The sequence below is a fragment of the Meles meles genome, chromosome 7, assembly GCF_922984935.1.
Source record: "Meles meles chromosome 7, mMelMel3.1 paternal haplotype, whole genome shotgun sequence".
NCBI classification, from domain to species: domain Eukaryota; kingdom Metazoa; phylum Chordata; class Mammalia; order Carnivora; family Mustelidae; genus Meles; species Meles meles.
Window position 1 is genome coordinate 3,118,230 of NC_060072.1, and position 13,130 is coordinate 3,131,359.

At 63.0% G+C, this 13,130-nt stretch overlaps 1 protein-coding gene across 2 annotated transcripts in view; it reads left to right on the forward strand.

Annotated features, from left to right (window-relative positions):
* Window positions 1-13,130, forward strand: part of CELSR1 (cadherin EGF LAG seven-pass G-type receptor 1) — a 132,656-nt gene that overhangs the window by 60,430 nt on the left and 59,096 nt on the right. For both annotated transcript variants that reach the window (XM_046010584.1, XM_046010582.1), the window contains exon 3: window positions 10,843-11,065. In XM_046010584.1, the coding sequence (XP_045866540.1) occupies window positions 10,843-11,065 (223 nt within the window). The remainder of the gene's footprint in view (window positions 1-10,842; window positions 11,066-13,130) is intronic.

A 13,130-nucleotide genomic window follows, 5' to 3' on the forward strand; every position in this document is an offset into this window, starting at 1 on the left:
GTGGCTCTTCGTGGGTCTGTTCTCTTAGGGCTCCTCTGGGAGGCTGGGGGGAGGATCTCCTTTTCCAGCATCCGGCATCGGCCTGAACTCCTCGGCCCCTTTCTCAGAGGCGGAAGGGGAGAGGGAGAGAAGCCGCCTCCTTGCTGAGCACACGGGGCTCCATCTCACCACCCTGAGATCATGATGGGTCCTTGACCGACTGAGCCCCCCGGGCACCCCAGGACATGGACATCTTGGGGTCTCTGTCATTGTGTTGAAACACCCCTGCTCCCCCAGAGGCACCTGGCCCCCACTCAGCCCTCAGCAGACATCTGTGGCAGTGATGGGTCAGCAAGGCCTCTGCTGTGGCACCCCCGTGGGGGTCGGCTGCACCCCCTGACCCCAGTCTGGGCCCAGGGCCTTCAGGAGCTGCTGGGAAGTCCGGCTTGCGTCCCTGACCTGAGTGTGGCAACCCCAGACGTCCCCGGGGAGAGTGGTTCCTGGTGGCATCCATTCCCCGTAGCCCATGGCTGAGCCCTTTCCCCGGGGTGGACAGACGGCCGGCTCTCTGCTGTGCCCCCCGTGGGGCCGGACGGTCAGGAAGGCAGGGCTCACCCGGAGCTGCCGGCCACAGCCGGAGGGGGGAGATGGGTGTTGACCAGGGCTCTTGGACTCTTCTGCTGCCTGCGAGCCACGAGTCAAGGAAATGGGTTCTTTCTGGACATCAATCTGTGCCAAGGAACTGTTCCGCCTCCCCAGCACCGTGTGGGAAGTCAATTTGAACTGTCTAGGGGCTGAGCGGCTGTGTGTGTGGAGGACGGAGGTTTCCATCCGCATTCCGGCTGCGTTTGGACACGTTTGCTGTTTGAAAACTCGCTCTGGGTCTCCCTACAAACCGACAACGTGGGGTCCTTCCCAGCCTCGAGGCGCACAGGGGCCAGCTCTCCCTTCCACCACCAGGTTCTGCCCCACGGCCAACGGGATCCCGCCCAACCCTCCGCCCTCCCTCCATCCCTCCTTGCCTCCCGCCCTCCCCCACTCACCGCTCCGCCTGGGCGGGTCCTGTGCCTCTGTCCCCCACGGGGGCAGGGCCACACCCATGCACAACTGCCCCCACCGGACACCGTCTCTCAAGGGGACCTCCCCGCACCCAGCCTCCCTCCCGCCCTCGGGTGTCTCTGTGTCATTAGGACTAAATCATAGTCCTGTGTTGGCAGATGTCATCTTGGAGATAATGGCAGACCAACGCCAAGGCCACAAGGCGCCGCCCCGCCCTCGAGCACCACCGCAGCACGCGGGGAGAGGCAGCTGCAGAGCCCAGATGGGTGCGCAGGGAGCCCTGAAGGTCCCACCACGGGGACTGTGGCTTCTCAGGGTGTGGGGGTCCCCAGGGCTCTGGGAAAGCTGTGTCCCGCCAAGACCAGGGGAGGTGGGCCGGGACCCAGGCGGCTTGAGTGAGGACCCTCTGCCAGGCTCGGTCTCACTGTGGCTCCTGACACACCTCCCAAGCCGCCACCAGCATCCTTCTGAGCCCACGACCCGGGTCCGGCCCCTGACTCAGAAGGACCGTGACTTTGCTTCAGAGGGGTTGGAGGTGCCCTTGTTGAAGGGGCTGAGATGGGGATCTGGGCCCGCGGTGCTGGTGGTCGGCTCCATGGACCCCGGTCCCCAAGGCATCCAGGGCCCCCTGGTTGGCCTCCCCCGACCCCCACCCCCAGTCTGGGCAGCCCAACTCGGTGAAGTTCACCTGAGTCATGTTCCTTCAGCGCCTCCTGGGTCCTCGGCCACTGCCAGCAAGGGCCACCACGAGGCCTGGGGGCAGAGGGCACTTCGGTACCAGCAACTCCTGCTCCCCTGAAGTTCACGGGCTGCAGCTTTCTCTGGAGGCCAGAATCTGGCCCGTCCCCTTGGTGTGGTTCGGATTGGCTGCGGGGCTTCCCTGGGGACCTTAAGTCGGCAGGAATGGGTTCTCACGGTTTTAGAGGCCAGAATTCTGAAATCAAGGTGTCACATCCCTCCTGACGGCTCTGGAGAGGGTCCTTGTCTCCTGCAGCTCCCAGTAGCCTCGGTGGCCCTGAGCTAGGGGCCACACCCCTGGCGTCTGCCTTCGTCCTCACGCGTGTGATAAGGACAGGATCACTGGGGCTGCTCGTCCCAGGCGGCTCGATGTGATCGCATCTCTGCCGCGCAAGGCCGCGTTCACAGGTTCTGGTCATCAGGACATGCACAGAACTTTCGGGGGCCCCTGGTACCTGCCCTCAGGGTTGCCTACTGTCTGTGCCCCCTACGGCCTCCTGGGCATGAGGAGGCGGAGGGCGGGGAGGGCAGCCCTTTCCGGAAAGGAGGGGTCTTCGGGTGCGGCGGGGGCTGGGGCCGGCTGGGCGGCGTGCCTGTGGGAGCCCTTCTGCTTTAAGCACGAGGCGTTTCGGACGCGTACTGATCTTCCCCGCCAGCGGGTTTCAGCCCTCCGGTGTGCGGGTGACTCCGGTCAGTGAAGCTGTGGGTAAGCCCGACTCGTTTTTCTTTCCTGCTGGAATGCAGTTTTTTATTTATATTTAAAAAAATGGGTGTGTCTGGGGTTCTGGGAAATTGCTCCAGAGACAATAATGAAGTCATTCGAGAAGGCCCAGAGAAGGCCCAACCCGGCCAAGCCTGCAGTGGTCTGGGCTTCCGGCTGCCCCTTCCTCCCAGCGCGGGGGTCAGGGAGGCGGGCCGGCAGGTGTCCGTGCTCTTTGCAGAGGCCTTTTCTGGCAGCCTTGCCTCCTGGGGGCGGGGGCTCCAGGGCAGAGCCAGTCCCCCGGAGGTAAGAAAAGTCAAACAGCGGAGGGGGGAGTGGGGGCGGGCTGTGGGGGCAGCGCCGAGAAGTCCGTTACTGACAGGCACCAGCAGGAACAGCCAGCCGGGTGCTCAGCTAAGAACCTGACAGAATCCGCTCCTTTCACCTTGACACCAGCCCCCGTCAGCGCCCTGGGGCTAGGGATCGCTCCAGGGCGAGGCCCAGAAATCCTGCCTCCAGGGAGGGATTTACAGCTGCGGAAACTGAGGCACTGGACGGGAGCCTGCTGGGGACAAGACAGCTCTGTCCCTGGCACCCTTGTTGGGGGTGGGTTGCTGAGGCCCTGGGTGAGCGGAAGGAGGGAGGGGCCAGTTTTCCTGGGGTTTAAGCCTTTCTCATGTCCCCCCACCTTTTCCAGAGACCCTGAAGCGTCACCTGTCCCCTGTTCTTTGTGCTTCTCCTGGCAGTGAGGCTTCTGACACCAACCACACATCAGGGCGTGTCCGTTTTGTTCAGCCGCAAGACCCTCTCGTGACCCGACCTCCGCTGTGAGGACGGGTCGGGGCTGGGGTTGCCGTCAGGTTCTGCGTCCTTGTGGGCAGGGACCCGTCTCCAAAGTCTCCTGTCGGAGCTGCTGGGCCCCGCGCCCTCTCCCGCTGCTCTGTCCTCCGCGGGCCTTACCGATCTGCAGCCCTGCCCCAGCGTCAGGCCTCAGGGTGCCCGGAGCGCGCCTCCCCTGGGCCTTTGGAAACTATGGTTTTTCTAGTCCGAAGCCCTTAGCGCGACCTTCGGACTAGAAGGGAACTGTCGTTCTGTTTATCGAACAACTTAAGTCCTCCGATTTGTGTGCACCCTCCGTCCCAGAGCCCTCCCCAGCCCTCCTCCAGTCCCCAGCGTCTCCGCCGTCTGGCTGTGCCCCCCTCCCGGCTGGCTGGGACCCTGTCATCCCACACATGGCACACACGCATACACGCACACACACACACACACAACACACATTTCACACACCACACACAACCTACACATCACACCCACGTCCCCTACACCACACACCACACACTCACACCACACACGCACACCGTTCGTGCACACGCACACACTCCTCACTCTTTCGCCATCTGCTTCCTCGGTCTTGCTTGCCCGCCGGTTCTCTTTATGGGGAGACCAAGGGGCTCGGCCTCCCCTTCCTCGCTCACAGACCTCCTGCCGCAGCATGTTGTCCTGATGGCCGGGACCTGGGTGCTCCTGCCCTTTCTGGGGCTGAGTGGTCGCCCGGCCCCTCACGCCACGACCCCCCAACAGCTGGGCAGATCGCTCGAAGGCTCCCATACCCAGGCACATCTCTTCCTTGCATTTTTGTTATGTACAAAAAATGGTATGTTTGATACCTTGTGCCAGACCTCAGTTTCCCCGTCTGCAAGATGGCGGCAGAGAGCCCCCTTACCTGGTGCGGGGCTGGCCAGCATCCCCCCACCCCTGTAACCCCATGTTTCTAGTGGTCACCTTGCAGGCACGCCCTGGCCTCCAGCCCTTTTGGGCTGGGGTTTTTCCAGGGCATTCAGCCCCCTCAGCTGGAGGGTCTATGGTTCTGACACCGAGGGCTGGGGTCCTGGCTAGGCACACAGTGTCCCCTCACTCCCAGCCCCAAGCCCGGTGTGGGACAGGCATCCCGTCGCAGGCGTGTGCGTGAGGCCATGGGGTGGAGGGGCCTCAGCTCCTGCCAGCTTTTTTTCATGGTCAAGAATGGTTTCTGGCGTTGGGGGGGGGGCGCCTTTCCAAAATTTCTGCTTGGGGTTCTGCCTTTGTGGCCTGGGCAGGAGGCCGCGCCTGGGTCCCTTCCCTGTGGGGGGCTCGTGGCGTGGTGCGTTACTATGCATTATTGAACATGGGTGTCCGCTTGCGCAGGTGAACCTGATCCCTGGCATGGGGGCGGGCTGGCAGTTGTCTCGGGGAGCGGGGCATGCGGTAGGAGCGGGGAGTGTTGCCCCAGAGTGGAATGGCCCAGAGCAAGTGTTTGACTCCAAGCAGGATGTTGGGATGTGAGAAGCCCACGCTTCGTTTAAGCGAGAATTCCCAGAAAAGGGAAGAGGACATTCACTCCGGATAGGAAGCACATCTAGGAACACTTGGATTTCATCCTAATAGTTGTTTCTTATGAGAACTATATCAAAACTTAAGGATATGGGGCTCACTAAGCTCGATCCAAGTTCGTTCCCGAAAGTGAGATGATTTTTAGCGTTAAAAACGATCCTATCGCCTCTCTTCCGAGCTCCGTGCTCGGGGTGTCAAGTTGGAAGCTTGCAACGGGCCATGAGGGGAGTGTGCACGCTGGGGATGTGGGAGAGTGCTGCACATCGGGCCCCCCCCCCCCGAGGCCTGGCTCCCAGGACCGGCCGGAACCCCACCGCATGGACAGACATCACAGAGGAAGCACTTACGGACGGACAATCGTGTAGCAGCCACGAGCCGCAGTGGCTGCTGTGGGAAGTGCCCTCAGGAGACCGGGGGTCACGGAGTGGAGGTCCCAGACCCCCAACAGGGGAAGCTTTCCAGGCTCACCCGAGTCATCGGAAGCCCCACTCAGATCTCTCACTGGCCTCTTCCAAAAAGGCGTGTTTAACTGTAAAAGTAATTCTTTGTGTGTTACGTCAACATTTTCCCAACACCGCTTGAATCCAATACATGAATTATGTAGGTTTTACAGTTTCGTGCAAGCATTAATCACTGGCTCGGACCCGGGGGAACCCTGGCATTTTGTGACTTCATTTCAGGAGCATTTGCCGTGTACCTGCCGCGTGCTGGGCACCGTCGGGTACCCCCTCTGTGTCTAGCCCCCTCTGTGTGCCGGACATTCCTAGGCTTGGCTCCAGCAGCCCCCGCCCCCACCCCGGAGCATGGGGAGGCGGCCAGGGTCAGCCCAGAACCGGAACACACTCTCTACAGGGAGGCTTCTGCGCCTTTAGCATCGGTCGTGGGAGCCTGGCCCTGGTCAGGCGAGTGGGGGAGGCTTGCTGAGGGGAGCATGCCCAAGGCGGGGTTGCATCCAGGCCCAGGGAAGCCACCCACAGAGGCCAGGAGAGAGGCCCGGCCCCATGGAGGACGGTCACCGTTGGGTTACCTTTATTCGTCGTGAACACACACCCAGAATGTTGGGGTCCCTGCATTAACGCGTTGCATCCCCCGGCTGCCCTGTGAGGAAGAAGACCATGTGGCTGGAGTGTGGGGCGTGCAGTGGGCAGGTGTGGTGTGCACGGGGCTGGGAGCGTGGCTAAGGGCCAGGCCCAGGGCCGAGGGGGGTCTTCATGGAGGGGGTACCCAGCAAGGCCAGCCTTCTGGAAAGCTCTGTCTGGCGTTATGGGAGGCACAAGCAGGTTTGTAAGTCAGCAGGTGGCTGGCCTGGGGTCAGGGCGTCCGTGGCGACGTTGCTGTGATTGTGCGGAAGGGGGGAGCTGCTTCGCTGTGGGTGCGGGCGGCCATGCAGGTGCTGACACGGGACCCCGGGAGGCGGCTGGGGGGCACCGATGGGGAGGATGGGGGAGCGAAAGGGGTGGCTGGCTCTGGGCTTGCCCCCCCCAGACAGATGGTGGACCCCGGGGGATGGGGTTTGAGGTCTGGGCTTTCTGGGGCGGTGGTTGGGTTGGTTGGGGGCTGGGCCCAGAGGAGAGCGCCTGAGGCCTGGCCGTGGGGGTGGGACGCCGGCCCCAGCAGCCCGGGTGCTGCCCCCCTCGCTGGCCTCCGGACCAGGCTGGGGAAGAGCGCTCCTGAGGGCGGAGCTGCGAGCTCTCCGGGGTGCAGCCCAGAGTCAGATGCCGCTTCCCTCGGCACCACACGCTGAGGCCCAAATTTACTGCGATCGTAACTTTAGGACGAACGTGGAGGACTGCTGTGGTAGGTTAAGTAGTGGGCTCCCCCATTCGTATCCAGAGCCTCAGGATCGTCCTCGTTTCCAGATAGGGTCTTTCGAGTCATATTAAGTTGGGCCTCTCAGGAGGAGAGCCTCCTGGATTTGGGGTCTGCCCTAAATCTGGTGACAGGGTGTCCTTGTGTGGGGGGGTGGATTTGGGAAACGGGGCAGGTGCGAAGGTGGAGATAGAGGCAGACAGTGGAGGACGTGGCCACAGCCTGGGAGCCACGGGAGCCACGGGAGGCCGAAGGTGCTAGAAGGATTGGGACCGTCCCCTGGTGCCTCAGAGGAAGCCAGCCTTGCCCACACCTTAATTCTGAACTCCTGACCCCCAGAACTGTGAGAGATTACGGATTCTGTGGTTTTAAGCCACCAAATTTGTTCCAGCAGCCCTAGAAGATGAGTAGAATTGGGAATGGAAAAAACAGCAACCCAAAAGCGTTACGGTTAAATCAACACAAACAGCCCCACGGGGACCTGGTTTTATCGACAGCTTATTTAACATGGCATGATCCGCAAGGAGCGGGACAGGGAGAGCCCCGCGTACCGTCTCCACCTGTCTGTGGACAGCCAGATGGTCTGCACCGCGGGTCCCCGCGTGGCTGTCCTTCCTGCTCCCCTGACGAAGGAAGTTTGCGGCCACGGAAAACTGCTCTGGCAGTGGGAGTGCTGAGCAGCAGGGTCACAGTCGGACCTGCCAGAGCGGCCGAGCTCTCCGGCTGGTGTGCGGGGCCTCCTGTCTCCCGGCCACGGAGGACATCGGAGGCTGGGGGAGGGGCAGGGGCCCTCGGGCGAGGGACTGCCGAGGGCAGACCTCATGGTCCACGGCCACACCGAGCTCGGGAGGGCGGTGGGGGTGCAGGCTTCACACTCGGCAGGTAGACATGGGAGCGCCTGGCCCAGCCCGGGGTTGGGGGGCGGATTCTGGAACAACTTGGGGCGGAGCCCTGGGGGAAGGGCCGTGCCAGGCCTCCCTTTGTTTGCCGCCACGGTTCGGGGCGCACACCCCGCCCTGTCCCCGCACGGTGGCTCTGGTCCAGGATACACTGTGCTTGGCCGCCGACATGCCCACCTGGAACTTGGACAGCAAACACTCCCAGATGTCAAACACATTTCCACAGCAGAGATTAGGGAATGTGACGTGGACGAAGGACAAACACCCAAGCGAAGGGCTGAAAGTGGACGCAGAGAATTTAAGGAGGCCACAGGCCGTCCACCTGGAGCAGGCGCGGAGCACTGCCTTGCGAGTGTGTGGGGGAGGGTGTGTGAGTGTACGAGCAGGTGTGCGACGGAGTGTGAGCATCGTGATGTGTGACACCACAAGTGTGCACGTGTGAGGGTGCGTCAGGCGTGACGTGAGTGCGTGTGTGCGGGCACACGTGTGTGCACGGGTGTGTGCTGGCGCGTGTGAGGTGCGGCCGTGTGACGTTATGCGTGCATTGTAAGGGCGTGTGTGGGAAGCTGTGTTAGTGTGTGTGCGAGAGTGCATGCGTGTGAAATTATGAGTATGTGTGAGGGTACGTGTGTGTGTGGGAGGGTGTGTGTGCACACCTGTGCCCGTGTGTGTGCGAGCACAAGTCTGTGTGGCCCCGCCACGGCGCTGTGGCGGGCAGAGCACCCTGGTAACGGGATCCGGCTGGGGGCAGCAGAGCCTTCCAGAGTGGAGCTTCGAGGGGGTCTGGGCGGGTCGGTGGGCTTCTGTCCTTTTCCTTTCGCTTCAGAACAGGGTGTGAACAGGCCTCTCTGTGAGCACTTGCCTGGGGGGCAGCCCGGCCCGTGCCCGTGGGGAGCAGGTGCGTGGGCTGCTGGGGCTCCGGGCCTCAGCCTCCTTGCTGGGCCCAGCGGGGCTGGAGGGGTGGGCTCAGCCCCGGGGCGGGGGCGTCCACTGGCCTGCTGGCCCTGCATGGGCATGGGATGCGCTGAGTCGTCAGCAGCGTGCAGCCCCCTCCCCTGTTTCTGACGGGGCTCAGACTGGAGTGACCTTCGCTGAGCGAGTTGCGTTTTCTTGGACTGTTGCCACCGGCGATGAAGACGGGGATCCGTCGGGCAGGGGAGGGAAGGCACACATTTTTAGCAGCGCTGTTTGTTTCCGGTGTTCATCGCAGGTCCGTTTAGCCTGTGCCCCCAGAAGAAGCTCCTGCGAGCATTCCGTCGGACGACCCAAAGCCTCTCCTTAGGCTGGTCAGTGACCGCGCTGTCTGAAACCCGTGTGTCTGCGTCGCCTGCCTGAGAAACGTCCTGGGCTCCGCGACGGGCTGCCTTCTGAGGAGCCGCGTGTGGCGGCGGGCGTGGGGGGCGCAGGACTGTCCTCTGCTGTCCTGTGTCCCCGCTCCGTGGACGGCCAGCCCCGGGCCCACTCCTTGCTGGCCGCTCATGGGGTGGGACTGGCCCCAGCAGGGCGGCTTCTCAGCCGAGGGGTTGTGCAGGGACGACGTGGGTGCAGGGTCCCAGCTGGGAGGCGTCGGCACCGGTGCGCTGGGGCTGCGGTGGGATTGGTGACATCACAGGCAGAGGCGCCAGCGAGCTCGCTGTGCACACACATGCAGGTGACGGCCGCGTGAGCGCCGCGAGCTCCCGGACACTCGGAGGTGCTTGACTTGCGACACCCTGATCATGGACGTCCAGTCCCCAGATCTGTGAGGAACGAGTGTTGTTCAAAGCCACCGGGCCTGTGGTGTTCGGTTAATCGGCCCGGACGGCTGAGACGAGGCTGGGGGCCCCGGTGACAGCGGCTGCCGTGTGAAGGCTGCCGTCGGTGGCCAGCAAGGGGACTCGGGAGGTCTGTGACCCGCACCCCGTCCTGCTGGCTGGCCCCCATGGATAATCATGACCGTCTGCGGATGGAACATTTCTGTGTGGCCCCAAATATATAAACAAAGGTGAACCTCAAGCCCATGGACGTTGCCAATAAGACACAAATGGGTGCTGGTCTCCCCAGAAATAAACGCACAGGGGCGCCTCTGTCGTTGGCCACAAATGGAAACTCTCGCAGGGCGCTCGCACCTGCCGCTGCTGGGGGCCGGTACGTTCTGCCTCCTGTTTGGAGGGCAGCGGGGAAACGTTTGTCATGTTATCCAAGTCTAGACTGTGTCTCCTGTGCCTCAGTGCGGTGAGGGCCTTCCTCGGGGGGCACGAAGGCCCGGCCAGCACGGAGGCGCCAGAAGAAATTGGCAATAGAAGAAGCTTTAGAAGCACCCAGCGGGTCTGCTGGTGACGCGTCTGCCTTCGGCTCAGCTCATGATCTCAGGGTCCTGGGATCGAGTCCCGCCTCGGGCTCCCTGCTCAGCGGGGAGCCTGCTTCTCCCTCTCCCTGTTCTTTTACTCTCTCTCTCTCCCCCTTTCAAATAAATACATAAAATCTTTAAAAAGAAGCAGCAGCAGCAGAGGCTGTAATAGCTTATACGCACAGTGACAGTGGGTCGTCCGCGGGATACCATGCAGCCGGGAGCAGCGGCAGGATCTCCAGGGAGAGCCCTGAGCAGAGGGGGCAGAGGCCGGCCAGCGCCAGCCGGGCGTCCAGCGTCCCCGACTCGTTCCTCGGGGAGCGTGCGGGAGACCGCTGACAGCGATCACTCTCTGTGCCGTGTTTTTGTATAATGATTTTTTCTTAGATGTGAATACCACACTTTCATTTTATTTTTTATTTTATTTCTTTATTTTTAAAGGATTTTATTTATTTGAGCGATCGAGCGAGCTCACAGAGGGAGAGGGAGAAGCTGACTCCCCACCGAGCAGGGAGCCCAACACGGGGCTCGGCTGGAGGCCTCCCGCGGGGGTGGCCCGGGGGCAGGGCGCTCCCACAGCTCCCCGGTCTCCCTCTGCTCTGACTGCGTGGCCGCCGCCCCAGCACGGGCACAGGAGGGGCGTGAGGACCTCTGTCGGTCTCATCACTTCCACCTGATTCTCTCCTAAGAGAGGGTCCTCACGGCTGCATGTGACTCGGCCCCCCCCGAGGGTGGGGACCCCACAGGGCTGGGACGGGGATGGGGCCACCTGCGGAGGAAGCCCACGGTGTGCCGCCCGTCTGGACGCTGGCGGCGCGGTTCTGGGAAAGCCGGGTCCCATGGCGTCCACACTGCACCTCGGCCCCCGGCCTGGCCTCGTGGCTCCTTCGGGCGGCGGCCCTGGCGGCTCGGAGCCCGGGGCTCGGGGTGACGTCTCCCGCCTCTGTCTCGTCCTGCAGGAGAGCACTGCGAGGTGAACACGCGCTCGGGCCGCTGCGCCCACGGGGTGTGCAAGAACGGGGGCACCTGCGTCAACCTGCTCATCGGCGGCTTCCACTGCGTGTGTCCTCCCGGCGAGTTCGAGAGGCCCTACTGCGAGGTGACCACCAGGACCTTCCCGCCCCGGTCCTTTGTCACCTTCCGAGGCCTGAGGCAGCGTTTCCACTTCACCGTGTCCCTCACGTGAGTGTGGCCCCGGCCCCTGCAGAGCTCCTGTCGCCGGAACGTCGTGGGTCCCTGCGGGTACCCACGGGGCCGTGTCCGCTGGTCAGGCCTGGCTATAGGACCGGCTGGCTGATCGGGTGGGGGGCACCTGCACATCGGGAATGGGGGACCCTGGGGCAAACATGAAGACTTTCAGGGCGGCGGCCGTGGAGGGCAGAGCCCGGCAAGGGTCCCTTACGAGGGCCCAGGTCACACGGCGGGAAGCCAGCCCTTGCCTTTCGGGTCCTGCCCGCTCGCCAACACCTGGGTGGCTCTGACACCTGGTGGCCGGAGGTCGAGGGCACTTGGCGCCAGACGGCGGACTCGGCTTGGCTTCCTGCCTCGCGTTCCCGGGCCCAGCGGCCCGGCAGCCCCGCTCCCCACCTGGGATCACGGCGTGGGCTTATCGTGGGCTCTCCCCGCTCTGTCTGCTGATGTTTCTCCAAGACAGTTGAGGTTTAACTTAATTGTAAAAAAAATCTATTTTTTCTACTTTACAGATTCTGTCAGGGTTAACTTAGGGAAGTGGGTGTATTTTTTGTTCGGTCTTTAGTGCCGTTGTTTGGGGACCTTTAGGGTGGTCTCCTAGTGGGAATGTGGTGCCCGTGTCCTTCGAGCAGGCACCCCTGAAGCGGCTTCTCCTACGAGCTGCCCTTGAGGACAGGCTCCTCTCTGGGGGTCCTGCCCCTGAACGGGTGAGAGGGGCAGAATAGTCGGGAACGAGGTCTGATCTCGGTGAGTGGCTGGGACGCAGCCCCGCTGGCCCGAGCCCCCTGGAGCCAGGAGTGTGGGCTGGCTGCATCAGGGGAAGTGCTGTCCCTGGGAAGTGCAGTGAGCATGCTGGGGACAGGGCAGGACGCTGGGGACGGGGCAGGACGCTGGGGACGGGGCAGGAGGTGGGAGCCAGCGTGGGCCAGCATGAGGGCCACACGGCGCATTCCCAGTGTTGAGCGCAGTTGGGTCCCCCGTGCGCTGTTTGCTCCGGCGCTTACTGACCACCTGTCACACACGAGACGCTCTGGGTAACATTAGGTAAGTCAGAAAGGATTTTAGAAATGTCCCTAGGGCTCTTAGAATCCAGGGGGTGGGACCCTGGGTGTCACATCTGGGGAAAGGCCCCCATTACATGGCAATCCCAGGTGAGGCCCGCTCTGCAGGGCCGGGCCTCTGGACACAGGGTTCAGGCCCGCCGAGCTCTCCGCGTAGGCGTCCCCGAGCTCCCCTCTGGACCCGAAAGGAACCTTTCTCTTCAGAGCTGCTTGAGGCACAGGGCCCCCCTCGGCCTCTCCCTGAGGCTCTCACTCTCAGTCAGGTCCTGCCTCCTGTCTGGAGGTTTCTCCCTTCCCAGTCCCCAGCACCTTGGCCCTATCCTCTCCTTGGTGACCTGGTGTGACAGCGCCAGGCTCATCTGCTTGGCCTGAGTCAGCCTGAGTCCTGCCAGGCCTGCCCACTGCCGGGGATAAAGCCCATCCTTCCTAACGGGATGCCGGTCCTCTGTGGCCTGGGCCCTAGTCCCCCCCAAGTCTGGCACCTTGTGCCCTGTGACGGGGCCGTCCTCCCTCGCTCGTGGCCTCACCCAAGCATTCCCATCTCCCGCTGGCCCACCCACCCCCACTGCTTCCTGCGGGAGGACCCCTCCCCAGGCTGGACAGGTGGTCACAGCCCGCTCGTGTGCTCCCCTCCCCTCTGGTGTCCTTGCCTGTGGGGTCAGGCTGCCGTCGACCTGGTGCTCTGTCTGCACCTGTCTGCCATTGGACTGAAGCTATAGGAGCTTTTCATCCTATATCCTGACACCCCCGGTGCCCAGAGGTCAGCAGGCGCCCGGCCACTTCTTCCTGGCCAGTGACCTCAAGATGCCAGCTTTAATCAAATAATCAGAGCGCCGTGGTCCACGGAGCCCAAGCGGGAGCTCGAGGCCCGGCATCTGACCGGAGGGTGCCGTCCCCTTCCTGGGCCCCGAGTGGGGAGACAGGACACGGGAATCCCCTCGGTCCTCCAGGCCTGCCCGGCAGGTTCCTGTGACTGTATCAGCCGTTCTGAAACT